The sequence below is a fragment of the Macaca mulatta genome, chromosome 20 (genome assembly GCF_049350105.2).
Source record: "Macaca mulatta isolate MMU2019108-1 chromosome 20, T2T-MMU8v2.0, whole genome shotgun sequence".
Taxonomy (NCBI): Eukaryota; Metazoa; Chordata; class Mammalia; order Primates; family Cercopithecidae; genus Macaca; species Macaca mulatta.
The window spans coordinates 63069938-63097914 of NC_133425.1; the positions used below are offsets into that span (position 1 = coordinate 63069938).

General features: G+C 56.7%; 2 protein-coding genes across 51 annotated transcripts; both read left to right on the plus strand.

The window, feature by feature from the left end:
- RIPOR1 (RHO family interacting cell polarization regulator 1) lies at positions 1 to 27795 on the plus strand. Of its 50 annotated transcripts, none has more exons than XM_077984279.1 (23): positions 1 to 569; positions 19496 to 19622; positions 19759 to 19911; positions 20077 to 20155; positions 20812 to 20835; positions 20930 to 20983; positions 21136 to 21288; positions 21383 to 21446; positions 21543 to 21586; positions 21664 to 21789; positions 22508 to 22656; positions 22731 to 22860; positions 22945 to 23850; positions 24118 to 24303; positions 24387 to 24508; positions 25339 to 25471; positions 25718 to 25853; positions 25980 to 26141; positions 26394 to 26552; positions 26675 to 26871; positions 26960 to 27043; positions 27152 to 27242; positions 27377 to 27795. In XM_077984279.1, the coding sequence occupies exons 2-23, from the start codon at positions 19519 to 19521 to the stop codon at positions 27472 to 27474; spliced, it is 3354 nt and encodes a 1117-aa protein (XP_077840405.1). In that variant the 5' UTR covers positions 1 to 569; positions 19496 to 19518; the 3' UTR covers positions 27475 to 27795. The 50 variants fall into 50 exon arrangements, with proteins under 50 accessions (XP_077840405.1, XP_014981891.2, XP_077840391.1 ...); XM_077984277.1 differs by lacking the exon at positions 1 to 569 and adding an exon at positions 9863 to 9951; XM_077984275.1 differs by lacking the exon at positions 1 to 569 and adding an exon at positions 18533 to 18668 and having other exon boundaries at positions 19206 to 19622.
- Positions 9145 to 13280, plus strand: LOC144338326 (uncharacterized). Its single transcript, XM_077987054.1, has 3 exons — positions 9145 to 9301; positions 9679 to 12369; positions 12531 to 13280. The coding sequence occupies exons 1-2, from the start codon at positions 9145 to 9147 to the stop codon at positions 10842 to 10844; spliced, it is 1323 nt and encodes a 440-aa protein (XP_077843180.1). The 3' UTR covers positions 10845 to 12369; positions 12531 to 13280.
- Positions 27796 to 27977: the final 182 nt, after the last annotated feature.

A 27977-nucleotide genomic window follows, 5' to 3' on the forward strand; every position in this document is an offset into this window, starting at 1 on the left:
AGGCAGAGGGCACAGCATTAGCAAAGGCCCAGAGGGACCTCGCAGAGCAGCCTCTGGGAAGACCCAGGAGTCCCTAGGGCTGGGGAAGCGAGAGGGCATTGAGGCCTGAAGGAAGACTGGGCTGATCTTCAGACTTCAGTCTAGTGGGGGGCAGGGTGAGTCCTGGAGAGACAGTGCCCCATGCAGCCAAGGCAGGGTGAGGGAGGTCACACCTCAGCACATTCTCTTCTGTGTGACGTTGGAGATCATTAACCTGCAGACCCTAACAGCTGCCACCACCACCTTCAGGAATTCAGGCCCTCCCTGCCTGGCATATTGGCCAGCACTCCCACAGCCCAGCCCTGTTGGAGAAGGAGGCAACTCATTAGATGTGCTGACACTGGCCCTCTTGGCTTTCTGGGACAGCCCTCGCCAGCATCCTGGGCTCTCAAGAGCCTGGGCTGGTGGTTGCCATCCACCCAGGACAGGAGCCCATCAAGTCCCTTCTGGTTGAGGCCCCTTGGGCCCTCAAGGATCCCAACTCTGCTCAAGATGGCATCTGGGGGAGCGCAGGAGCCCTGGAGGAGAAGGTAAGAGTCTTGGGTCCCAGACCAGCCTGGCCACTAACTCACTGTGGCGACCCTCAAGCATGGCCTTGCTCCCTCTGGAACTCAGTGACCTTTGAGATCTGGGACCCCTGAGTCTGGGAATTGGGCACAGAGTCAGGTGACTCAACCTGTACCTGGTCTTGGGGTATGGAACCCTGAGCAGAGCAGGTGGCCCTCTTGGAAGGGGAGGCAGACAAGGGCAGAGAAGGGGGTTGCACAGGGCTTTATAAGAGTGAAGGAGAGGTTCCAGACTCAGCCTGTGGTTCAGGAAGCTGTCTCAAAGGAAGTGGTGTCTTGGCTGAGACATCAAGGGTGAACAGGAGTTAGGCAGGTGAAGGAAAGAGGAAAAGGCATTCAACTGCATGGCCCAGGCCAGGCACAGTGGCTCATGCCTGTAATCCCAGTACTTTGGGAGGCCGAGGTGGGTGGATCACATGAGGTCAGGAGTTTGAGACCAGCCTGGCCAACATGGTGAAACCCAGCCTCTACTAAAAATGTAAAAAGAATTAGCCGTGTAGTGATGCATACTTGTAGTCCCAGCTTCTCAGGATGCTGAGGCACGAGAATTGCTTGAACCTGGGAGGTGGAGGTTGCAGTGAGTGGAGATTGTGCCACTGCACTCTACCTGGGCAACAGAGCAAGACTGTCTCAAAAAAAAAAAAAAGAGGCCGGGCGTGGTGGCTCATGCCTGTAATCCCAGCACTTTGGGAGGCCAAGGCAGGCGGATCATGAGGTCAGGAGATCAAGACCATCCTGGCTAACATGGTGAAACCCCGTCTTTACTAAAGATAGAAAAAATTAGCCAGGTGTGGTGGTGCGCGCCTGTAATCTCAGCTACTCAGGAGGCTGAGGCACGAGAATTGCTTGAACCTGGGAGGTGGAGGTTACAGTGAGCTGAGATCGTGCCACTGCACTCCAGCCTAGGCAACAGAGTGAGACTCCATATCAAAAAAAAAAAAAAAAAAAAAATGAGGGAAGGGGGCTGAGCTCCTGGAGGAGCCCACTGAGGTGCATGAAGGGAGATAGCCAGAGAAGCAGCTAGAAATCCTTCTCTTGGATCACAGAAGCCAAAGGACGCTTCAGAAGATGGAGAGGACCAGCTGTGCCCAACACGCCTGGAAAGGTTAAAGGAGGAGAGGACGGAGAAGTGGAGGGACAGGGAGCATTTCTCCCTCTTGAAGAGGCTTTGGCGTATGGCGTTCAATGGTAGCGGTGGGGTTCCCAAGATCCGTGATCAGGTCTGAGTGTTAGCAGAGCTGTCACACAGAACCGAACAGGTTGTGCACTGCACAGTGACTGTTGGTTCTTGAACCCAGGACTGGCCGCCAGGGGCACCCCCTTGAGCTGGCGGTATTTTGCCAAGTCCGACACTGCAGTGTAGACACTTCCCATACGGTGACGCCAAAGAAAAACTCTACTTCTTGGGAGCAGAGCCGGGCTCCGCTTGGGGATTCTCAGCCCCAGGTCGTCATCCGATGGGATCGGGGGATTTCCAGATGCCCGGTGGCCGGGTCTCTCCTACCGCAACACCCTGCAAGTCTCTGTCAGAGCAGTTCACCTAGCATTAGCAACTCACAGAAATAAACTATGCACCACACACTGCAGCCTTTGTCAGGGGGCCTGGGCTGACAGGGTCCCAGGGGAGCAGTTCATCCCTTGAGCTGGGAGAGACAAAGACGTCCCTCCCACTTGTCCCTTAGGAGAAAGGAGTCAGGAAGGAAGGAAGGACGCCCAGCCCAGACCGCGAGACACACAGTCAGTCGCCCCACCCCTTGCTCAAACCAGCAGAGCACCGCCCAGCTCACAGCTCCCCCTGGAGTCTGAGGCTGGACTAGTGGGGACAATGACAGCGACACCAGCCAGCCTCAGATGGTGTCCCCAGGGAAGAGATTGCCAAGCCTAGAAATTTACACCTCCTCAGTGCAGAGGCCAGCCTGGAGATGCCCCAATAAGTAATGGCCATGTTGCTTTTGAAAACGATGCCATGTTCATTGCAAACCATTATTTGTATGAATAAATACAAAGAATCAAATAAACCAAGTGAAAGTACAACACCTGGAGATGATGGGCATTGTGGCCCTCAGGACCCATGGATGTAGTTCTCACCTGAGGAGATTCCTGCTATGCAGGCTCTTCTGGAACTTTCTCCACTCCACCATGTTTGCTGTTGTTGTTATTGTTGTTGTTGTTGTTTGAGACAGAGTCTCGCTCTGTCGCCAGGCTGAAGTGCAGTGGTGCGATCTCAGCTCACTGCAACCTCTGCCTCCCGGATTCAAGCTATTTTCCTGCCTCAGTCTCCCAAGTAGCTGAGACTACAGGCGCGTGACACCACACCCAGATAATTTTTTTTTTTTTTGAGACAGAGTCTTGCTCTGTCCCCCAGGCTGGAGTGCAGTGGCGCGATCTTGGCTCACTGCAACCTCTGCCTCCCAGGTTCGAGCAATTCTCCTGCCTCAGCCTCCTGGGTAGCTGGGATTACAGGCACGCATCACCATGCCTGGCTTATTTTGTATTTTTAGTAGAGACAGCGTTTCCCCATGTTGGCCAGGCTGGTCTCGAACTCCTGACCTCAGGTGATCTGTCTGCCTCAGCCTCCCAAAGTGCTGGGATCACAGGCGTGAGCCACCGTGCCTGGCCAATTTTTGTATTTTTAGTAGAGACAGGGTTTCACCATGTTGGCCAGGATGGTCTCAATCTCTTGACCTCGTGATTTGCCCGCCTCAGCCTCCCAAAGTGTTAGGATTACAGGCATGAGCCACCGCGCCCAGCGTCCACCATGCTTATTATATTGAACACCTTTCCATGTTCGGTCCCTCCCATGTCCCTCACTCCCTACCCTGCCCTCACCCCACTCTCCTCTCAGACCTCACCTCCTGACCTCTCCTCTAGCCCACATGACTCAACCACTGTTGGCTCATTCTCACCTCCTACCCTCCCCCCACACCCCACCTTTGCTGTTCCCTCTGCCCGGGACACTATTCCTCTGTGTTGTTCAGTGACTATTTCTTTCCTGTCATTCAGGTCTCAGCTCCAATGTCACTGCCTCAAAGAGGCCTTCCCTGACCAACCTGACTAAAGCAGCCCCTCAGACCCACCACGCCAAACCACATCACCTGGTTTGGCTTCTTCACAGCTCTCCTCTCTCTGAAATCATCTTGTTTATGTGTTAACTCATTTGTTGTCAGTCTCCTTTGGCAGAGTGCAAACTCCTTGAGAGCGGGGACCTTGCCGAACTGGTCTGTCACTGTGTCCCCAGCATCCAGAATGATGCCAGGCACACAGCACATGCTCAATCCATGCCTGACATCCATTTGCAGTGGCTATGGAGCATCTCAGGCCACTGCGCACCTCCTTTAGCCCTCCATCTCGCACTGAGGGACTATGTCATCCCTCTATCCCCGATTAAACAAGCCAGTACTTTGGGAGGCCGAGGCAGGCAGATCACCTGAGGTCAGGAATTCAAGACCAGCCTGGCCAACATGGTGAAACCCCATCTCTACTAAAAATACAAAAATTAGCTGGGCATGGTGGCATGCGCCTGTAATCCCAGCTACTCGGGAGGCTGAGGCACGAGAATCGCTTGAACCCGGGAGGCAGAGGTTGCAGTGAGCCGAGATTGCACCACTGCACTCCAGCCTGGCGACAGAGAGACAAAGCTAGGCTCCGTCAAAAAAAAAAAAAAAAACCAACCCAGTAGTCAACATCTTTTGGCACAGATATTTTCCTGCGTGAACAGCTATTTCTTTGGGGTAAATTTGCTGAAATTTGGTGAAAGGGAGGTTTGCACTTGCCATCCTGATACATTCTGAAAAAACTACCCTTAAACTTTTTTTTTTTTTTTTGTGAGACAGGGTCTGGCTCTGTTGCCCAGGCTGGAGTGCAGTGGCGCAATCACGGCTCACTATAGCCTCAACCTCCGGGACTGAAGCGATTCTCCCACCTCAGTCTCGAGCTGGGATTACACACATGTGCCACCATGACGTGCTCATTTTTGTGTTTTTAGTAGAGACTGAGTTTTACTATGTTGCCCAGGCTGGTCTCTAACTCCTGGCTGAAGCCATCCTCCCACCTGACCTCCCGAAGTGCTGAGATTACGGGTGTGAGCCACTACCACACCCAGCCTACCCTTAAACATTTAAACCAATTCCTACTCTCTTGAGTGTCCACTCACACATCATGTTCATCACTGCCCATCTCAGAGGCAAAAAAAAAAAAAAAAAACAGTGTCTCCTGTTGTTTGTGTTTGCATTGTGTTGATTATTAACGAGATGCAGCACTTCTTCAAATTGCAATGTTAACGATTAAATGGATGGGTGCACTTAAAGCATCAGAAAGAAGTGGCTCTAGCAGGAGCCTGATGAGAGCGGTAAAGCCAGGACTTGAATGTGGGGCAGCATCTCTGGCTCTTGTCTTTTGACACACACAAAGGAAAGTAGAGTCCAGGCTGGCGCTGGAGGGGTGTGGAGGCTGGTGGTGGGTCAAGTATACCCGCAAGCCTCATACCTACCTCCTCCAAGCCTGCCTTTGCCCCACCATGCACTGAAGTGCTCCAGCAGGCCATGGTGCTTTGGGCCTTTCCTCACTTGATCTCTTGGTGACCCAGTCGACCACTGTTCCCCTCAGAAGATGTCTCCAGCTCAGACCCCTCTCTCCTCTCCCTGCCTGTCCAGCTGCCTTCTGGACACTTCCTCCTCGGTGGTCCCTAGATCCCTCAGATGCCACCTGCCCAAACTGACCATATCACCTTCCCCTTAACCAGATCCTCCAGGCCTCCCACTATCCACCCATCACCCAGGCCCAAAGTCACTGCCTCATCTGGGATGTCTCCCTCTCTCCAGACTCCACATCCCTTCAGTAACCAAGCTCTGCATTCTGCCTCCTGAACATCTCTTAAATGTCTCCTTCTCTCCATCCCCACTGCCCTCACTCTGGCCCAGGCTACCATCCACTGGGCTGGAAATGGCACCAGCCTCCTTGAGGCCTCCTGCCTCCCCTCATACACACACACAGTGCCTGAGTGACATTTGCAAAGCCCAGATATGACCACAAAATCCCCCAGCCTAAAGCCCAGGCTCCCTATCACCCCAAGGGTAAAATCCTTGTTCCCCAGCCTGCCCCAAGGCCCTGCACGCAATTCTCCAGCTTTTGCTCTGGTCCAGCAAAAGAGGCTGCTCCTTCCTCCTGTGGCTTAAACTCTGTTGCTCCCCCAGCCTCAGCTGCTCCTCCCAGGACCTACCCACTGTCTGCCTAGGGAGCCCCAACAACTAGTCACACTAAGGGCCCCTTCTCTGCAAAGCCCTTCCTTTTTTTTTTTGAGACAGAGTCCCGCTCTGTCGCCCAGGCTGGAGTGCAGTGGCCAGATCTCGGCTCACTGCAAGCTCCGCCTCCCAGGTTTACGCCATTCTCCTGCCTCAGCCTCCTGAGTAGCTGGGACTACAGGCGCCCGCCACCTCGCCCGGCTAGTTTTTTTTTTTTGTATTTTTTAGTAGTTTCACTGTGTTAGCCAGGATGGTCTCGATCTCCTGACCTCGTGATCCACCCGTCTCGACCTCCCAAAGTGCTGGGATTACAGGCTTGAGCCACTGCGCCCGGCCACAAAGCTCTTCCTAACCAGCACACATGTGCACACAGACATAGTCCACACACTCACGTACACACACTCTCTTAGCATCTGGGGACTCGGGAGGTGCAGAGACTTGGACATACCTGTTCTTTTTGACTGTGAGCCCTGTGGGAAGGGACTAGGGAGATCTCACCTCTGGTCCCCTCAGGGCGGCCCAGGCACAACCGACATTCCACAAATGCTTGCTGTATATCTGGCAAATGAATGAATGATGTGGCCCCAGGCACAGTCCAGGGCAAGCTTCTATTCTATCTGTTCACAGAAAGCTGGGATGGGGGGGCGTTGCATAGCAGAGAGTTGTCATCCATGGGGGCTGGAGGGTGGGGAAAGCCGCAGTTTTTCTGGGGTTTTGGACTTGAACTGCATTCCTTCCAAAAATGGAGCTAGCAGCGCCATGTGTGAGGACTGGGGGTTCACTGCGGCTCTCACCACCCTCTGCTGTCTGTCCTAGGGATTTTTCTCAGGCCTGAGTCCACCCCTCTGAGAATGTGATCTCCCAGTGGTTAGAAGTGCTAATTCCCTTCTACACACACCACAGCTCCCAGCTGAGTCCCAGGCAGAGGACAGGGCTCAGGAAATGATGCCTGATTCAAACAGGGCCGAACTGACCACGACCCAGGGAGCCAAGTTGGAGCTCAGAGTCTGCCCTTCCCAACAATGTGACAGTTTCTGTGGGAAGTTCTTGCCTTCCCTGAGCTTCAGGTGTCTTCTCTGTGAAGTGGGTTTCAAGTTGTGTCCTCCCTGTGCTTAGCTCACCAAATTTTTAGGGAGAGGCCTTGAAGGCCACCAGCACCCTGTGACCCTTGGAGGGATGCTGCCCTTACCTTGAGGCCCCTTGGATGTGGGGGAAGAGCCAGGTGAACTCCCAGGTGTTCCATTTAATCACTGCAGCCCCATTTGTGCCTGGCCTGGTGGTCACAGGCCTGGCCATGGACAAGGACAATAGGCAATGATGGGTGCTCAGAGGACACAGGTTCCCTGGAGGAGGGGACATCTGAGCTGTTTTCCAAGTGAATGAGGGGGAGAAGCATCCCAGGCAGAAGGCAAGCTGGGAAAAAAAGGCAGAGGCCAGAGGGTAGAGGCTGCATCCAGGGAGCTGCAGGCTGGGAGTGTAGTAGAAGCCAGATCACAGGGGCCGCAGAATAAGTGTAAGATAAGGAGTTGAGGTCATCTGAGGCCAGATCTCCTGGGCCTCAGAGGCCCCACCACAAAGTATGGACTATCCACTGGAGTGGGTGGGCATGGTATTAGGAGGGAATTAATTCAAAAGATGTTAAGAGAAAGAAACAAGAGGGCTGGGCTGCTGAAGGAAGGTGAGGGCAGGAGAGGGGGATGCCAAGGGCTCACGCATTTACACGTTCAGTTATTTGCTCATTCGACAAATATTTCTTGAACTCCCACCGTGAGCCAGGGACCGTGATGATAAGGACTTCTGTGGTTCCTACCCCTACACTACTTAGAGACAACACAGTCAGGCAGGCTCAGGCCCATGAGCACACATGGTGTGCACGCTGCTGCCTGGCCATGGTGAGCAGTATGAAGGGAGTCAATAGGAGGCTGGAACAGAGGGTGTCTGCAAAGAAGGTACTCAGAGGATGCCTGGCTGAGAGGTGACTTTAGTGGGGCAGGGGCCAATTGGTGCCAGCTTTGAGAATTCCAAAGAACCCCAGTCTCTGGCTTAAATGGATGCCTGGGTAGACTGGCACTTTGCAGGTATGGGGACAATCATGAGGACTGGTGAGTCAACCAGAGAGCAGCCAAGGGCTCTGGAACAGGAGAGGGCTCTGGGCACAGAGGGAAGCTTGGGATGGTCAGCAATGAATGGATGGGAGCCCTGAGACTGGATGATATTTTAGGGTAGAGGGAATAAAGAGAAGAACTCAGCCCCTGGAAGTCATGCCCAGGTTTAAGGACTTCAGAGAAAAGGGCACTGACCGGCACAGTGGTTCATGCCTGTAATTGCAGCACTTTGAGAGGCTGAGGCGGGTGGATCACTTGAGGCCAGGAGTTGGTCAGCCTGGCCAACATGGAAAATATACCATCTGTACCAAAAATATAAAAATTAGTCGGGCCATCTCTAGCAAAAATATAAAAATTAGAAGGTGGAGGTTGCAGTGAGTTGACTAAAATCGCGTCACTGCACTCCAGCCTGGGCAACAGAGGGAGACTCCGTCCCCACCCCCTAAAAAGAAAAACAAAAAAGAAAGAAAGAAAAGGGCACTACAAAGGAAGCCCAAGAGGAGGGGCTGGAGAATGGAGAACTGCGAGGCAGAGGTGGCTCAAGCCTGTAATCCCAGCACTTTGGGAGGCTGAGGTGGGAGGATCGCTTGAGCCCAGTTAGAGACCAGTCTGAGCAACATGAAGAAACCCCATCTCTAAAAAACTGACCAAACAGGCCGGGCGCGGTGGCTCATGCCTGTAATCCCAGCACTTTGGGAGGCCGAGGTGGGCGGATCACTAGGTCAGGAGATCAAGACCATCCTGGCTAACATGGTGAAACCCCGTCTCTACTAAAAATACAAAAAAATTAGCTGGGTGTGGTGCGGATGCCTGTAGTCCCAACTACTCAGGAGGTTGAGGCAGGAGAATGGCATGAATCTGGGAGGTGGAGCTTGCAGTGAGCCACTGCACTACAGCCTGGGCAACAGCGAGACTCCATCTCAGAAAAAAAAAAAAAAAACACAAACCACCAAACAAAACCAACCAAACAAAACACACAAAGAAACAGCCCTCAGGACACTGGTAGCGGCGGGGTACAGATATTTAGGAACCTCTTACTGTCCCTGAAACCATTCCTGGGTAGGTCTGACATACATGAGGGGCTGTGGGAGTGCAAGGCCTGGAGAAGCCTCAGGGGTGTCCAGGTTGGAAAGGGCCAGGGGTGTCTGATTGATGGGAGGGGTGGGGAAGTGGAATTGGCCCTTTGACCCCAACATGGGGTCGACTCTCAGCCCCACCTTTACCCACTGTGTGGAGGGCCAGCATTCCAGCCCCGGCTTTGGAAAGGACTGGGTTGGCCAACACATGGCCCTGTACCTGGACCCTGCCAGCGTCCCCACCCCAAGACTGCCTGGAAACCAGTACCCAATAAGTGGGGAATGCATGACCCGGCTATGAGCCTGGACTTACCAGCCAGACAGTGGCAGAAAGGGCGGCCCGCCTCTACAGTGGAGAGGCTGAGGCTGGCTGAAATGGCAGGGCTGAAGGGCAGCGTCTGGACCCAGAAGGTGTCAGGAGGCTTCTGGACTCCCCAAGGCCTTCACTGAAACAGTCCTGGATCCTTTCCATCAACCAGCCTAAGCCAGCAGTAGCCCCTCCAGGACCTGTTTCAGGTGGCCACAGACAGGGGGCCTGCAAGGTCTCCAGAGCCCGAGGGATCTGGGGAGGGGACAAGCAGGCGGGGCTCCCTGGCGCTCCCCGTTTTAGGGTCTGCGTGAGGTTCCCAGAAAGCCGCCCTCACGTCCCCAGGGTCTGCCCTCCCTGCAAGCTGGTGGGCTGCATGGGCCACCGGCCTGCCCCGTTACCCGAGAGGGCGGAGCGAGCCCTGGGCGTCTCCAGGGGTGCGGGAGCCGCGGGAGCGCAGGGGGGTGGGGCCCGGCGGGCCAGGGGAGGGGCAGCGGGGCGGCGGGCGGAGGGAGGGGCCGGCGCCGGCGGCGGCGACAGCGGCAGCTGCGGTGCGACCAGGCCGGGCACCTCCGAGCGCAAGGACAGCGCGAGGTCCGCGCAGCCCAGCGCAGCCATGTGAGTGTCCGCACCGTTTCCGGGGCTGCAAGCCGGGCGGGGGGCAGGCGCGGAGGTTCTGGTGCCTCCCCTGCTGGCGCCGCCCGGTGGGTCCGGGATCTGCGGCTCTGTCCCGCCTCACCCCATCCATCCGACCCCGACCGCGCCGTGTCTTTCCTGCCTTCCCCGGGCGCGGAGAACTTCTCCCACAAAAGCCGCCGCCTCCGGGCCTGCAGCGCCTGGCGCTGCCGCCTTCCTCCCACGGCAAGGCCCTGGCAGCCGGTGCCCCAGGGCGCTGGGGTGGGCCAGGCCGAAGGGCGGCCTCAAGGCTCCGGCCTGGGCCCTGGCACGCGCGCTCCCCGGGAGCCTTTGCTGCCTTCGCCGCAGGGGAGGCTGGGCTGGAAATGGGGAGGGGGCGACGAAGGGTGCGGGCAGGCCTACGAGCTGAGCTAATCCTCCTAGCTCTAGGGGCCGGCCTAAGCGGCTTTGTGGCCGGCCGCGAGGTGACCGAGCCTGGGCTGGAGCCGGGTTCTCCGCCCAAACCTGGCGTAGCCGAAGCCGGAGAGGATTGTCCTGGTGGGGGAATAGAGCTTTTCCCTGGAAATGGAGGCTGGTGCGAGGTCCCTGCAACAGCCGGGCCTGGGCACTCTGCAGAACTGGTTTGGGCAAGGGGCTGCTCACCAGGGCTAGAGGTCGGATTCAATCCAGCTTCAGCACCCTTTGTCCTCCTCTCCAGGGTGAGGCCTGAGTCCCACCTCCCCTACCGACCCTCCCCAGCCAGTTCTAACGCGTGTCCAGGCTGGCCGCCCCAGCACCTACTGTGGGCAGCCTCATGTAACAATCCTTGTGCCCTGGCTGCCATCTGCGGGGCCGCGCCCTGGGCCTGCCGCTTTCGGCCAAGGCACAGCTTCTGAGGAGGGTTATGACCATCTGGCAGATGCAGAAACAGGCCCAGAGAGGTTAGTAGTATTCTCAAGGTCACACAGCTGGTTTGGGAGAAGTGGGGATTAGATCTGAGTCCTTGCCCCTGCGACACCCACCTTCGTGGTATTAGAAGGACGGGAGGGATGTTAATTGGGGACTGAGGTACAAAATACTCCAGCGGGACAAGGAGGACTGGCATAGCTCCTTCTTCCATCCCCCTCCCCGGCTTGGGTCCTGTGACTGCGGCGGGAGAGAGGAGCAAGGTGAGCAGTCCCAGGGATCTGGGTTTGGGTGTGGGTGAGGGGAGGACTCAGGACTCCGGGCTGGGTCCTGCTGGGGAGAAGCGGGCGGGGAGGGCGCGGGTGAGTCACGGCGGCCCCTCTGCCACCGCTGCTCGGACTCAGCTCTGACCCGGCCCGGCCCGGGGGAGGCCGCCTGGCTCCCAGCACACGGCCAGGGAGTGTAACCAGCTGACCAGGGAGGGGGCCGGCAGGAAGTGAGGCCACCCAACAGCCTCCGCCCGGTTCCGGGGTGGGGGGTCCGGGGCTGCGCCGCTCCCTCTCCCTCCTATACGATTGGGCAGCTGTGAGATGACGTCAGCCGCCAGGTTTGGGGGCAGTTGCCATGGAGACAGGGGCAGGCTCAGAGGGGACCCCCTTCTCCCTTGCAGCCCCCCTTGCCCAGGTTATTTTTAGCCTCTGTTTACCTTGGTCGGGGCGGCCCCGGGGCGGAGCGGGGCTAGACCTGGGGACTCCCAGAGAGGCGGCTGGCCTGGCACAGTGCTGAGCTGGGCAGCCCAGGTGGTGGGATATTCCCCTGCATCCAGGTGTGCCAGGCTTGGCGTGTAGGAAGTATAGTGGGGCTGCAGGATCTGGGGCCATGCGCACAGGTCAGGACTCCACTCACAGCCATCCTGACCTGGCTGTGCTGCAAGCCCCTTTGGAACCTTGGATCTGGGTTATTTCCCATCTTGGGAACAGACTATAGGGCTGACATGAGCCCAGAGAGTCCCCTGGCTCTTATCAGCCAGTCCCCCACCAGTTGAGGCGGCCCTTCTGCCTTAGCTCAAGGGGTTCAGCTCTTTCCCTACCCAGCAAGGGCAGTCCTGCCCACCCATCTCCCGAAGCGGTCACTCAGATGGACATTCTGAGGGTCATTTGTACCAACAGTTAGACATCCTGGTTCCTATGGGACTCGGGGGATGGTGGCAGCAGAGGGCCAACCAGAGAGAGAAAACTGATGGAACAGTCAGCCTTTTCCAAGTCCAGAATCCCAGGGGACCCCCACGGTGCACCATCCCAGGGAGCAGAGCCCCACTTGCTGATGGTATATGATACCATCAGTCAGTGGGAAGGGAGACTGACTGTATGTGGGGTAAGGGAGTTGGGGTGGACACAGACTTGAAATCCTCCCCACCAACAAACAGCTCAGGACCTGCTGTTCCTGTGTCTAGGCAGCCCAATTTCCCCCACTGCTCCCCCTCCTTCATCTCCCAGGTGCTACAGGGCCTCCAGAGTGCTATAGTGAGCCAAGCAGATATGCCCCAGGCCTCACAAGGTTCAGTCTGGTGGGAAGACAGGCCCTAAGGCCTCCAGAGTGCTATAGTGAGCCAAGCAGATATGCCCCAGGCCTCACAAGGTTCAGTCTGGTGGGAAGACAGGCCCTAAGGCCTCCAGAGTGCTATAGTGAGCCAAGCAGATATGCCCCAGGCCTCACAAGGTTCAGTCTGGTGGGAAGACAGGCCCTAAAGGAGAACTGACAACTGGGTTATGTGGTTTTGGGGTTCAGAGGGAGGAAGCCAAAAAGGGGGAACCAACCCAGGGCCTGCTTACTGGAGGAAGAAGTCATAGGGTAGACTTGAGGAAGGAGAGGGACTTGGGGCTGAGTAGTGGGAAGAAGGAATAGGAGTGATGGGGGCTGCTGGTCACAGTCTGAAGAACTTTAAGGATACTGAGAGAGGGTCTCAGTTGCTGGAACAGAGAAAGCAGGGGACTGGGAGGGGAGGAGTGGTTGAAAGAATGTGAGGGACAGGACATATCCTGAAGGGCCTTGTGGGTCATGTTAGAGAGTCCAGTCTTTCTTCCTGGGACAAGAGTGGCTGTGGCTATTTCACATCAGTCTGAATAGAGTGATATTAAAGATTTAGAGTCCTGGGGTCAGACAGCCTGGGTTTGAATCACGGTCTTGCCACTTACTAGCTGTGTGACTGTTAAAAATAACCGCAGTTAGTATTTGTTGTGTGTTCACAGTGAGATGTTAGCTAAGCATGGTGGTATATGCCTGTGGTTCCAGCTACTTGGGAGGCTAAGGCAGTAAGATCGCTTGAGCCTAGGAGTTTAAGGCTGCAGTGAGCTATGAATGCACCACTGCACTGAGACCTAGGTGACAGAGTGAGACCTTGTCTAAAAAAAAAAAAAAAAGAAAAAGGCCGGGCGCAGTAGCTCAAGCCTGTAATCCCAGCACTTTGGGAGGCCGAGACGGGCGGATCACGAGGTCAGGAGATCGAGACCATCCTGACTAACACGGTGAAACCCCGTCTCTACTAAAAAATACAAAAAAACTAGCCAGGTGCGGTGGTGGGCGCCTTGCAGTAAGCTGAGATCCGGCCACTGCACTCCAGCCTGGGTGACAGAGCGAGACTCCGTCTCAAAAAAAAAAAAAGTTAGGTAGTGAGTCTACCTCAACATCCCTACCCCACATACAATTCTCCCTTCCCCAAACACTTCCTATAGAGGGACACTCTCATGAGAGGAGATCTCATTTCATCCTCCCAGCAGCCTTGGGAAATAGCTGTTGTTATTATTATTATTGTCCTCTTTTTACAGATGGGTGTCTGAAGCCCAAAAGGCTGAATAAGTGTCTTGCCCAAGGTCACACAGTTAACCTCAGGTTTCTCAAATGTGAAGTGGGGCTAATAGGACTTACCCCCATAAGGCTGTTGCCAGGATTAAATGAGATGATGTTTGCTAAGCTCAATGCCTGGCATATAGAATGCTCTCAATAAAGGACAGTTTTTGGCACTGCCAAGTGGCTAGAATTTTAAGGTCAGTGTTGTTACTGAATAACGAATGGATGATTGCAGGTTAGAGTGGAGACAGGGAGCCCCTCCGGAAGGTTCTAACTCATCAGAGGCCCAGCTGTAGGGCTCGAGGGGAGAGTTGGTGATGGCTTGGACCTGAATTATGGCTATAGGGGTAGAGGTGAGGTGGCAGATTGCAGAGAGATTTAAGAGCCAGACCTGGCAGGAGGGGATGACTGAGTGGCCAAGGAGGCTAACTGAGACATCCAGGATGACTCCTAGTTTCTGTCTTGAACAACGGGGTACATAGATGGTGAGGTATCATGGAGAAGTTGAGACTGAGAAGAATCAGGTGGAAAGTGGTGAATTTGGTTTGGGAACCTGAAACCCAGCATGCACTGTGACAGTGCACTCAGCATCTGGGGAGGCAGCAAGCGGGCAGTTGGATACAGAGGCCTGGTGCTCAGAAGAGTGGCTTGGGTGAAGGAGAGATAAGGAAGCTGGCAACATTTAGATGGCATTGAGCTGCAGGAGCTGTGCACAGCCCAAGGGCAGGGAGGATAAGGCCCTTTCAGGGATGCGGGGAGAGAAGGGGCCTCTGTGGGAAAGTAAGATATGCAGCCAGAGAGGTAGATAGAAAACCAGTGTATTGCCTGTTGAAATTCAGGGGAAGGAAGGGCTTAAAGAAGAGGAGAGGAGCCACGAAGTCCAAAGTTTTGCTGAGATCAAGCAGGATAAGGATGAAACATGGGCACTGGGTTCAGCAAAAGGGAGGTCACTGGTGACCTTGTCCAGACTAGTCAGGGGAATGGTGGGTACAAAAACTGGACCAGGGTGGGAAGAGGAGCAGGCGGGTGTAGTGAGAAAATGCAGGTAGACATCTCTTCAAGACACTTGGCTTTGAAAGGAGAGGAGAGAGATGGAATAAGGAATTCGGTAGCTGGAGAAAGACAGAAGGTCCACAGGGCAGCCTTTTTTTTTTTTCTTTTTTTTGAGACAGAGTTTTGCTCTTGTCTCCCAGGCTGGAGTGCAATGGTGCCATCTTGGCTCACTGCAACCTCCACCTCCCGGGTTCAAGCAATTCTCCTGCCTCAGCCTTCTGAGTAATTGGGATTATAGTCATGCACTACCATGCTGGTTAATTTTTTTTTTTTTTTTTTTTTTAGTAGAGACGGGGTTTCACCAAGTTGGTCAGGCTGGTCTCGAATTCCTTACTTCAGGTGATCCACCTGCCTCGGCCTCCCAAAGTACTAGGATTATAGGCATGAGTCGCTGCACTGGGCTGAGTCATTTCTTTTTTGTAATTTTTTTTTTTTTTTTTTTAAGAAAGAATCTTGCTCTGTCACCCAGGTTGTAGTACAGTGCGATCTTGGCTCACTAAAACCTCTGCCTCCTGGGTTCAGCAATTCTCATGCCTCAGCCTCCCGAGTAGCTGGGACTACAGGCCGTGCCACCACGCCTGGCTAATTTTTGTATTTTTAATAGAGTCAGGGTTTCACCATGTTGGCCAGGCTGGTCTTAAACTCCTAGCCTTGAGTGATCCACCTGCTTCAGCCTCCCAAAGTGCTGGGATTACAGGCGTGAGCCACCGCACTGGCCCAACATTTTGTAATTATTTATAACCAATTTTACATTGAAATATAATAGGCACACAAAAAGTGTGTATGTCCTAAGTGTACAACTCTGTACATTTTCATAAGAGAACACACTCATATAGGATCAGGAAATTTAACCCAGAGCAGGAAATAGGACATTACCAGCATCCTGGAAGACTCATTGTGGCCCCTTCAGTCACAACACCTGGAGGAAGACTCCCAGGCTAACTTCTATCACGATAGATTAGTTTGCTTGCTTTTGAACTTCATTATCAAGGGGATCATACATTCGTCCTCTCTTGGGTTTGCTCTCAGATTCACCCATATTGTTGCATGTCACCGTGTATTTTTCATTCTTTTTGCTGTGTGGTAATTCCATTATTCATTGACAGGTATCTGGACAGTTTCCAGGGTTTTCTTTTTTTCTTTTTTGAGACAGACTCCCGCTCTGTCACCCAGCCTGGAGTGCAGTGGCACAATATCAGCTCTATGCAGCCTCTGCATCCCAGGTTCAAGCGATTCTCCTGCCTCAGCCTCCCAGGTAGCTGGCACTATAGGTGCGCACAACCACGCCCAGCTAATTTTTGTATTTTTAGCAGAGATGGGGTTTCACCATGTTGGCCAAGCTGGTCTCGAACTCCTGACCTCAAGTGATCCACCTGCCTCTGCCTCCCAAAGTGTTGGGATTACAGGCATGAGCCACTGCACCCAGCCCATTTTTATTTTTCATGTGGGAGTGACTTGAGCTTGTCTGAGACTTGTGGAGAAAGTCTGAAACACCCCAAAAGGAGAAAGAAGACTAGAGTCACACTTGAGGATTTGCCAGGTGGGTGGTGAGGGCCTGGCCAAGGTTGAGGATTGCTCTGTGATTCCAGCCAGGCTGCTGTGCCAAGACCTCTGGCAACTCCTGCCAACCTGTGTGCAGGTGTAGAGAAGACCAGGAGTTGGGTTCCCCAGGGCTGGTTTCTACCAGCTGGGAGAAAGGCAGGCAGTGCTGAGGATACTTGCAGCAGGCGAGTGATGGGATGGTGGCTGTGAATCCAGGCTGGGGAGGAGGCTATGCAGCGAAGGTAGGGAAGAGAAGGTAGGAGGGAGCTGGCAGAAAAAAAGAAAGCAGAGGCGGACTGTGTGAGCTCTGCACAGGGTGGTGTCTGTGAAATTCTGGGCTGTATCTCCAGTGACTGGCACATGCTTGGCACAGGGTTGCCATTCAGTGAACAGGTGAATAAATGAGCGAGACCTCGAGGGGCCAGAGGTCTCAGGTAAAAAGCAGCTGAGGTGGGGGTGATGGAAAGCCTGAGGGTTGTATCAGTGTGGTTGTGGTTTAGGAAAGGGGCATTCCAAAGGCAGGTGATAAGGCTGGGGATGGCTGAAGGGAGCAGAGAGGCCAGTTTTAAGCAGGCAATCCATGGAAATGCACAGGTCACCAGTGTAGGGTGCAGGGTACCCAGGCTTCGGCTTCAAGGAGGAGGGGAGAATAACATGTCTCAAACTGAGGTCCCTGGACCTCTTGCACCTGAATCTGTCGGGGGGAGGGGGAACTTGTGGAAATGCAGACCCCTGGGCCCAACCCAGACTCTTGGGGAGAAAGTAAGCACAGTATGGGAGAATTGAGCCTCAAGGAGGAAGAGTGTTTATGGGATGGGGGAGCATCCAGCCCCTCCAAGGTCAGGGGAGGGATGGGCATGGTGGCATCTATCCAGGCTAGAGGTGGACATGGGATATTCAAAGAAGAGATAGGCTGGGCGTGGTGGCTCATGCCTGTAATCCCAGCACTTTGGGAGAATGAGGCAGGCTGATCACTTGAGGTCAGGAGTTCGAGACCAGACTGGCCAACATGGTGCAACCCAGTCTCTACTAAAAATACAAACATTAGCCAGGCATAGTGGTGGGTGCTTGTAATACCAGCTACTTGGGAGCCTGAGGCAGGAGAATCGTTTAAATCTGAGAGGCGGAGGTTGCAGTGAGCCGAGATCGTGCCACTGCACTACAGTCTGGGTGATAGCACGAGACTCTGTCTCCAAAAAAAAAAAAAACAAAGAGACACTGGGGATGGGGATCAGGATGGGAACGCAGAAGCTGAGAGGCCCATGTGAGCTGGGGGCAGTAAGAATGGGACATTAGCCTAGGATGCAGCTTGACTAGGGAGGAGGCCCTGGCTGGCAGCCGGACCTGATCCTTTCCCCTGGGTCCTGGGAGGAGGGGAGTGCTCAGACTGAGCACTCACTCTGTGGGAGTAGGGGTGGGGTGGTGCATAGGGCTGTGGGACTCTGCATCCAGTTCCTTCTCTGCATCCCTCTTGGCGCAGCAGCACACACTATGGGGTGGATCTAGTCCCACACTTTCAGCCTCTCTTCTCAGCCTCCCAGTCCCCTGGTGATCAGTGTCCTAACTCTCCTCCCTCCATTGGCACAGCCCCTCCAATCAGCACCCTTGGCCCATCCTTCCACTCTTCAGCCCCCTACTATCCATCTTCGCACACTTAGAACCCCAGCTGTCAGCCCTCTGTGTGTTCAGCCTTAGCACTGCTCAACAGCAACTCTTTTTTTGGGGGTGAATGGAGTATTGCTCTGTCGCCCAGGCTGGAGTGCAGTGGCGCCACCTCCCGGGTTCAAGCGATTCTCCTGCCTCAGCCTCCTGAGTAGCTGAGATTACAGGTGTGCGCCTTCGTGCCTGGCTAATTTTTGTATTTTTAGTAGAGATGGGGGTTTTGTCATGTTGGCCAGGCTGGTCTCGAACTCCTGACCTCGTGATCCGCCCGCCTCAGCCTCCCAAAGTGCTGGGATTACAGGCGTGAGCCACTGCGCCCGGCCTCAACAGCGACTCTTTAAGGCCCCTACTCTAATGTCCGATACTTCCTCCACTTAGCGCCTTCATTCTATCCCTCCATATTCATCCCCATGCTCAAATCCCTTTACGCACATTACTGACCCCAGCCGAGAAGACCCCCCACTCCCCCGTCGGTCCCCTCCCCGAGGGGAACCCCAGTCACCGGTTCCGCCCCCATCCAGGCGGGCTGAGTCAGGCGGCAGGAACTGGGCGGGGGGCGGCGCCGGGAGGAGCCGAAGCCGAGCCAGAGCCGCTGGGAGCGAGCCGCGAGCCCAGCCGGGCGGCTCCAAGTGGCCAGGGCTGCAGAGTCCGCGGTGGGCGAGCGCGGGTCGGGGGCCGTCCCGGACCCACCATGAACACCAAGAAGAGAGGTAGGACCCGGCTCGGGGCTTCGAAAGCTCAGGGACTGGCCCCAGGGGGCACAGGCCGGGTTCGGGGCCCAGGAGTGCGTGTTTCGCCGAAGCGGGGTGGGGGTCTGCCGAGGAGCTCTCCCCGCCGAGGCCGGGGTGGAGGCGCACGTCCGTGACTCAGTTTCCAGGTGGGAGCCGCATGAAAGAGGAGGGGGCGGGGCCCTTCTCGGCATCGCGCCCAGCTCTGGGAATCCCCCGGCCGGGAGGGCGCCGGGACGCCGGGGCCGGTGGGGGCTGGGGGGAGCAGGTCACGCTGGCGGGCAGGGGGCAGGCAACAAACCCGCACCGGCTGGGCCTGTCGGGCAGCTCCGCAGAGCTCCGAGCGTGCGCCCTGCCCCGCCCCGTGACCTCCTCGGCCTCCCGGGGTGGGGGCGCCCGAGCTCCGGGTGCCCTGGGGGGGGCGTCGGGGGCAGGGCTGGGGAGGCCGCCCCGCCCCCGGGTAAACAGGCGCTTCCGCACATTCTTCCCGCGAGCCGCCTCTTTCCTGCCCCTTCCCAGCCAGAGGAGGGTCCCCGCGCGACCCCCCTTCCTGCCCCGCGGCGGGCGGAGCCCGCACCTCGGCAGGAAGTGGGGCCCGAGCCGAGGCCACGCTGAGTCCGAGACCGAGTCGCCAGCGGCTGGCCTGTCATTAGCGCCCGGGTCGGCGGGACTAGGAGGACCCGGCCGGAGCCCGCTGGGAAAGCTGTGCCTAGCGACAGGAAAGACCTGCGCCAGCCCTGGATTCCAGCTGTGGGGAGAGGGCTTCGGGGATCCGACTGGTACTGGACATCCCCCCCCATCCCCCGCAGGGAGCCCCGCGCGGACTCACTCTATGATGTCCCTGTCGGTGCGGCCGCAGCGCCGCCTGCTCAGCGCCCGGGTCAGTAGGAGCCAGTCCTTCGCAGGCGTCCTCGGCAGCCACGAGCGGGGGCCCAGGTACGCGGCCTCGCAGGGTTGGTGGGGTCAAAGGGCGTCAGATGGGGCTGGGACTGGGCGCTAGTGAGGATCTGGGGGTGCGTAGTGAGGGTCTGGGGGGACTTCTGCTCTCCTCTGAGGACAGCCTCTCCTTCAGGAGCTTCCCGGTCTTCAGCCCGCCAGGGCCCCCACGGAAGCCCCCCGCGCTCTCCCGAGTGTCCAGGATGTTTTCCGTGGCTCATCCAGCCGCCAAGGTGCCGCAACCCGAGCGGCTGGACCTGGTGTATGCGGCGCTGAAGCGGGGCCTGACGTGAGCAGCTCCTCTCTTCCCAGCCCTGTCCCGGGATCCCTCCCCAAGTCCGCCTCCTGCTAGCGGGAACCTTCTCCAGCCCCATGCCCTCTCCCTGCTGTCTGCACCCTGGGCAGCATGAGGCTGGAGAACCGAGTTCATTCTTGTGGTCGCCCCTTTCCTCAGGGCCTACTTGGAAGTTCACCAGCAGGAGCAGGAGAAACTCCAGGGCCAGATAAGGGAGTCCAAGAGGAATTCCCGCTTGGTGAGTGGCGGGAGATAGGGATGCCCTTTGCCTCTTTGGTGTGGAGGGCTGGGCAATGCCAGCCCTGGGTGATATCTGGGTTATTTTCTGAAGTGATCTGGTTCAGGTGTGAGTAGAAAAGGGGATATCAAGAAAGGCTGAGGGCTTTTCTATCCCCAAACTTTGCTGTGCATACTTTCTGCTTGGGGCTCAGTACCTGCTCCAGGAGCTTCCAGTGGGGTAGGTGGGACCCCTACAGCCATGGACAGCAGGAGATTCTGCTGCCATTGGTATTGAGCAGTGGTACTGCTGCATGGTACTTCTTGGGAAGACGGGCTTCCCGGAGGAGGGAACACTTCTGCTGGGTCTTGATGGGAGTTCCCCTGCAGAGGGAACCTTGTCCAAGGAAGCACAGAGCTCTCTCCAGGGGCCTGCAGGAAAAGGAATCCCAGGGAAGAGGTGTGGGGAGAGGTCCTGGAGGGGGTTGAAGGGACCAGATCTGTGCTACCAGCATCCACCAAGGGCTAGGCCAGCATGAAGGGGCATCAGTTGCTACTGTGATGGGAGTGCTTGTGGACTGTGGTGTGAGAGAGGGGAGCTGTGATGAGTCTGAGTGCCTCTGCTGGAGTCCTCCTCATCCCTCCTAAATATTTGCCCCTTCTCCCCACTCCCTGCAGGGCTTCCTGTATGATCTGGACAAGGTGAGTATGCTTGGAATGGTACTGGAAGGGGTTGGCTCACAGGGAGGGTAAGGGCCCTGGGCCTCAGGCCCCTCCTGACCCACCTCTTCTCCAGCAAGTCAAGTCCATTGAACGCTTCCTGCGACGACTGGAGTTCCATGCCAGCAAGGTACGAGTGCAGCATGTGTGCAGGGTGGGTGGGGGGTTGGATATCATAGGGAGAAGAGGGGCAGTGCCAGGCCCAGGGTGAGCAACCCCAAAGGTGAGTAAACCCAGAGGTGAGTCTCAGTCCCCCTACTGTCACGCCACTCACCTTCCCAGATCGACGAGCTGTATGAGGCATACTGTGTCCAGCGGCGTCTCCGGGATGGTGCCTACAACATGGTCCGTGCCTACACCACTGGGTCCCCGGGGAGCCGAGAGGCCCGGGACAGCCTAGCAGAGGCCACTCGGGGGCATCGCGAGTACACGGAGGTGAGGGATGGGTGCCCACAAAGCAGAGGCACAGGGTGTGGCAGGGCTAGTGGCTGGCTCTTGACCCCCTCCTGTCCCTGCCCCTCCCTCCCAGAGCATGTGTCTGCTGGAGAGCGAGCTGGAGGCACAGCTGGGCGAGTTTCATCTCCGAATGAAAGGTACTGAGTTGTGGGGGCAGGCGGGGGGCCAGAGGAAGTATGCTGAAGACCCCCAATATGGCTCACCAACTTCTCCCCTTCTCCACCAACTCCCAGGGCTGGCTGGCTTTGCCAGGCTGTGTGTAGGCGATCAATATGAGGTATGAGAATGTACAGGGAAAGGCTGGGTTGGTAGGGTCCCAACACCTAGGCTGCCTCATCCCGCCTGTTCCCCCAGATCTGCATGAAATATGGGCGTCAGCGCTGGAAACTACGGGGCCGAATTGAGGGTAGTGGAAAGCAGGTGTGGGACAGTGAAGAAACCATCTTTCTCCCACTGCTCACGGAATTTCTGTCTATCAAGGTGATGTCTCTGCCCAGGACAACAGGCCACCATGGTCCTCTGAACCCCTTGTGACCCCCATTACCCTGAGTCCCTTACTCCTGTAATCCCCTCATGGCTCCATAGCCCTGGGAAGATATCCCATGACCTTCATGATCTCTGTGGCCCTGAGAGGAACAATCTTTGTGACTCTTAGGACATCATGGCCTCCTGACCCTGTGACCTCCTCATGATCTTCTGACCCTGTGAATATTTGGCCTCCTAAGCTCCCATGAGGCTGTGACCTCCATGACCTCAGTGACCCTACCATGCAGACTTCTGTGATTCCCATGCTCCCAGGCTGCTTCAACCATCAATGGCTCCATGAGCATCATCTATCTATCTATCTATCTATCTAGGAGATGGCAGGTCTCACTCTGTCACCCAGGCTGGAGTGCAGCAGTGCAATCATACCTCACTGTAGCCTCAAACTCCTGGGCTCAACCCATCTTCCCACTTCAGCCTCCCAAGTAGCTGGGACTACAGGTGCACCACCATGCCTGGCTGAATTTTTTTTTTTTTTTTTGAGACAGTCTTGCTATGTTGCCCAGGCTGGTTTTGAACTCCTGGCCTTAAGTGATCCTCCCGCCTCAGCCTCCCATGACCATTTTATAAGTTCTATGCAAATTCAGACCTCAGATTGCCCATGATCTCATAGCCCCTGCACCCTTGTGACCCCACCATACACTCTTGGCTACAGGTGACAGAACTGAAGGGCCTGGCCAACCATGTGGTTGTGGGCAGTGTCTCCTGTGAGACCAAGGACCTGTTTGCCGCCCTGCCTCAGGTTGTGGCTGTGGATATCAATGACCTTGGCACCATCAAGCTCAGCCTGGAAGTCACATGGAGGTTGGTGGGGCTGAGGGGTTTGGGGGAGGGCCAGGAGGGCTGTGGCACCTGCCAACAGCCTCTTCCCTTCCCAGCCCCTTCGACAAGGATGACCAGCCCTCAGCCGCTTCTTCTGTCAACAAGGCCTCCACAGTCACCAAGCGCTTCTCCACCTATAGCCAGAGCCCACCGGACACACCCTCACTTCGGGAACAGGCCTTCTATGTGAGTCATAGCCCAGGTCCAGGCCTTGCCATCCCCCAGAGGCTCCCTGGGGGTGGTTCTAACACGCCCTTTCCTCTTTCTCAGAACATGCTGCGACGGCAGGAGGAGCTGGAGAATGGGACAGCATGGTCCCTGTCATCCGAATCTTCAGACGACTCATCCAGCCCACAGCTCTCAGGCACTGCCCGCCACTCATCAGCCCCTAGGCCCCTGGTGCAGCAGCCTGAACTCCTTCCCATCCAAGTTGCCTTCCGTAGGCCTGAGACCCCCAGCTCTGGTCCCCTGGATGAGGAGGGGGCCGTGGCCCCAGTCCTGGCAAATGGGCATGCACCCTACAGTCGGACTCTTAGCCACATCAGTGAGGCTAGTGTAGACGCTGCCTTGGCTGAGGCTTCAGTGGAGGCCATTGGCCCAGAAAGCCTAGCCTGGGGACCTAGCCCACCTACACACCCAGCTCCCACCCATGGAGAGCACCCCAGCCCTGTTCCTCCGACCCTGGACCCTGGCCACTCTGCCACAAGCTCCACCCTCGGTACAACAGGCTCTGTCCCCACATCTACAGACCCTGCCCCATCTGCACACCTAGACTCAGTTCATAAGGCCACAGACTCTGGCCCTTCAGAACTGCCAGGCCCCACTCACACCACTACAGGCTCCACCTGTAGTGCCATTCAAAGCCCCCTCACTCACACTACTACAGGCTCTACCCACAAGCCCATAATCTCTACCCTTACTACTACAGGCCCTACCGTCAATATCATAGGCCCAGTCCAGACTACCACGAGCCACATCCATACCATGCCAAGCCCCACCCATACCCCCACAAGTCCCACCCATAAAACCAGGATGTCAACTTCTACCACTATAAGTCCCACCCATACCCCCACAAGTCCCACCCATAAAGCCAGGATGTCACCTCCCACCACTACAAGTCCTAACCCCAGTGCTATGGGCCTAGTCCAGACTGCCACAAGCCCCACCCTTACAAATGTAAGTCCTTCTACTTCTCCAGAACTTGCTACCCTCTCCAGCCCCTCCAAACACTCAGACCCCACCCTCCCAGCCACCGACTCCCTTCCCTGTAGTCCCCCAGCCTCCAATTCCTGCACTCAGGCAGACCCTATAGCCCCTAGCACCTCCCACCCAAGTCCTGCCCATTCCAGTAGGAAACCCCTCACAAGCCCTGCCCCAGATCCCCCAGAGTCTATGGTTCAGAGTCTAAGCCCCACTCCCTCACCCCCAACCCCTGCACCCCAGCATTCAGACCTTAGCCTGGCCATGGCTGTCCAGACCCCAGTCCCAGGGGCAGCCGGAGGGTCTGGGGACAAGATCCTGGAGGAGGCACTGGGGGCCCTAATGGCTGCCCTGGATGACTACCGTGGCCAGTTTCCTGAGCTGCAGGGCCTGGAGCAGGAGGTGACCCGACTAGAGAGTCTGCTCATGGTGAGGAGGGCTGGGCTGGGCTAGGGCAACCAGGGAGGGCAGCCAGGGGGCGGCAGCTGCTCTGACGCCCTTCACAACCTCAGCAGAGACAAGGTCTGACTCGCAGCCGGGCCTCCAGTCTCAGCATCACCGTGGAGCATGCCTTGGAGAGCTTCAGCTTCCTCAATGAAGACGAAGATGAAGACAATGATGTTCCTGGGGACAGGTGAGGGGGCTAGGCAAGATGGGTGTGAGGCTCAGTGAGAGGGAAAAGGTGAGGTAGGACCAGGGGAAGGTGGAACAGGTGAATTGGGAGAAAGTCAAAGGGGAGGACAGGTGAGGCAGGGTCAGGTGGAGCACATGAGGACTGAGTTGCTGGCAGGTGCACCTGTGTCCACCCCTCCCATGTCCTTCATGCGCATGTCTCCAACCCTACGTATCCCCCCAGTGCTTCTGACCGCCCTCCTCATCTCTGCAATGTCTGCCTCCTCTTCCAGGCCCCATCAGCTTGGGTGCCTCCAGCCCCTCCTCTTCCCCTTGGCCTCACCTTGGACCTGCCCTTTGAAGAAGCTCTCTCAATGCCTCGCAGTTCACCCTGGGACCCCAGCACTGCCCCACTCCTTCTTGACCCCAACTCTCCCAGAGGCCCTCGCCCCTCAACTGTCAGTCCCGGAGTGGCCTTTGCTGGTTCCCAGTTGAGAGTTGTGCCAGGTCCCTCCTCCCTCTGCTGTTGCCCAGGCTACAGCACCATGCCCTGCACCCTTTGCAGTCCATTTGTCATAAACCATCCCGCCTGCAGCCTACTCCTACCCATGCCATCCCCAGTGGTCCCAGCTGGAGGTAGCATGGAGCAGACTGACTCCAGAAATCCCTTCTACCACCAGCTGATCCCAGCCCCTTCCTCCTTCTAGAAATCCTCCACGAACTTACCCCACTGTCTGCTGTCAGTGCATCATCATCTTCCTTTCTGGGATGGGGGAAGCTTAATAAAAATAAACGCTGGTGACCAGGTGGTGATGTGTGCCTCTGGGGTGGTTGACCCCATTTTTCCCTCAGGCCTCCAAGCAGCCCAGAGGCTGGGGCTGAGGACAGCATAGACTCACCCAGTGCCCGCCCCCTCAGCACGGGGTGTCCAGCTCTGGACGCTGCCTTGGTCCGGCACCTGTACCACTGCAGTTGCCTCCTGCTGGTGAGGCTGATGGTGTTCCCCCACCCTTCCCTTGTAACCCCTAACCCCAGGGAGTCCTGTCCTTCAATCCTGGTCCTCTATACCTCCTCTGAGTGCCACACCCAGTGCCCCAGGGCCCTTGCTGAGTGGAGTATCTTCCAACTCTGTAGCCCCAACCTCCCCCAGTGGGGAGGGACTTGTCCCTGAGCACGATCCTCCCAAGCCCTACCCTGATGCCTGAGCTACTTGGCCATCCATATTCTCCAGAAACTGGGCACATTTGGGCCTCTGCGATGCCAGGAGGCATGGGCCCTGGAGCGGCTGCTGCGGGAAGCCCGAGTGCTGGAGGCAGTATGCGAGTTCAGCAGGCGGTGGGAGATCCCGGCCAGCTCTGCCCAAGAAGGTAAAGGCCCAGTGGATTGGGGCTCTGCCATCTGCCTTGAAGCTCCTACCTCAGCCTACCACCATCTGCATGCTCTCTACTCACCCGCCTGCTCTATTGCTGACAGTTTCCCTCACGCCCTCACAGTGGTGCAGTTCTCGGCCTCTCGGCCTGGCTTCTTGACCTTCTGGGACCAGTGCACAGAGAGACTTAGCTGCTTCCTCTGCCCAGTGGAGCGGGTGCTTCTCACCTTCTGCAACCAGTATGGTGCCCGCCTCTCCCTGCGCCAGCCAGGCTTGGCTGAGGCTGGTGAGTGGGCTGCCTCCTCCTTCCACCCTTGCTCAGATTCCCAGTGACAGGAAGCTCGGGGAAGCCAGGTCAGTCCACGCAGAACTAGGCACCGAGGAGACCAGCAAAGACTTGGGCCTTAAAGCAGAAGGACCCAGATGGGTGGGGTTTGAACAGAGGGCCCCTAGACCTGAGCCTGGGATAGGAGCATCTCTCCCCTCTAAAAACCTGTGTTCACCCAAACTCTGAGGCCCATGCTATTGTCTTCTGCAGTTTGTGTGAAGTTCCTGGAGGATGCCCTGGGGCAGAAGCTGCCCAGAAGGCCCCAGCCAGGGCCTGGAGAGCAGCTCACGGTCTTCCAGTTCTGGAGTTTTGTGGAAACCTTGGACAGCCCCACCATGGAGGCCTACGTGACCGAGACTGCCGAGGAGGGTGAGGCGGTGGCCCTGATCACAAAGTGGCCTGACTCTTTGGATCTGAGGACATGAGTCCACCCTCGGGAGCTCCTCACCCTGCCACTTTGCCCATCCGCCCACCATATCCCCTTTTTTCAGTGCTACTGGTGCGGAATCTGAACTCAGATGACCAGGCTGTCGTGCTGAAGGCCCTGAGATTGGCGCCCGAGGGGCGTCTGCGAAGGGATGGGCTGCGGGCCCTCAGCTCCCTGCTCGTCCATGGCAACAACAAGGTGATGGCTGCTGTCAGCACCCAGCTCCGGAGCCTGTCACTGGGCCCTGCCTTCCGGGAGAGGGTGAGTCGGACAGGGCTCCCTTGAGGGCGAGGGCTGGAGTCCTGGGCTCCCAGCATCTGGCTAAGTCTGTCCTCCCACCCTTCCACAGGCCCTCCTGTGCTTTCTGGACCAGCTGGAGGATGAGGACGTGCAGACTCGAGTGGCTGGCTGCCTGGCCCTAGGCTGCATCAAGGTGACCCCTGCCAACCCTCCCACCCTTCTGTCCCCTTCCGGCACTCCCACACCTGAGCCCCTCCCATCTGCTCCCCTGGGCCCACCTCAATGCTCCCTCCCCTGACAGGCTCCCGAGGGCATTGAGCCCCTGGTGTACCTCTGCCAAACTGACACAGAAGCTGTGAGGGAAGCTGCCCGGCAGAGCCTACAGCAGTGTGGTGAGGCTGGGGGGTAGGAGAGATGGGTGGAGTTCTGGAACATCTTGGCTGATGGGGGTAGGAGAGATGGCGCCAGGGGTGGGAGAGTGGGATGGGGCTAGGGCCACCCCTGACGCCATCCTCACTCATTACAGGAGAAGAGGGACAGTCTGCCCATCGACAGCTAGAGGAGTCCCTGGACGCCCTGCCCCGCATCTTTGGTCCTGGCAGCATGGCGAGCACAGCATTCTAAACTATTCACCCACGGGTTCCTGGCGCCCCTTTCCCGTACTTTCAGGGCTCACCAGGCACTGGCAGGGAGGGTAAGGGCTGGCTCCAGATACCCCTCCCCCACAGATTCCTAGCAATGCAAATCTAATATATTCTTCTGTTGCCCCTGGGGTTGAAGAGTCAGTGCCTGCAGTCAAGTGCCTCCCAGCCTAGGCTCAGCACATCCCTTGCCACAAATCAGTGTCCAGGGCTTGGCCACCCTGCCTCTGCCCAGCCACATCCCTTGATTTTGTATTTTATTTACAGAGTTTTACAGAAAATAAAAAAGCAAATGCCTTTCCTACATGGCCTGGTACACTCCTGATCCTCTGCTCCAACACCCTCTGGCTGCGGCCCTGCCTGACACTGGTGTGTCCACACTGCAGCTGTGACAGTGCCATGTGCACTTGCCCTGGAAATCCAGGTGGAAGAAAGCCCAGAGACTGGAACTGGGCTTGGAGAAGAGAGCAGGGGAAAAGGGTGGTT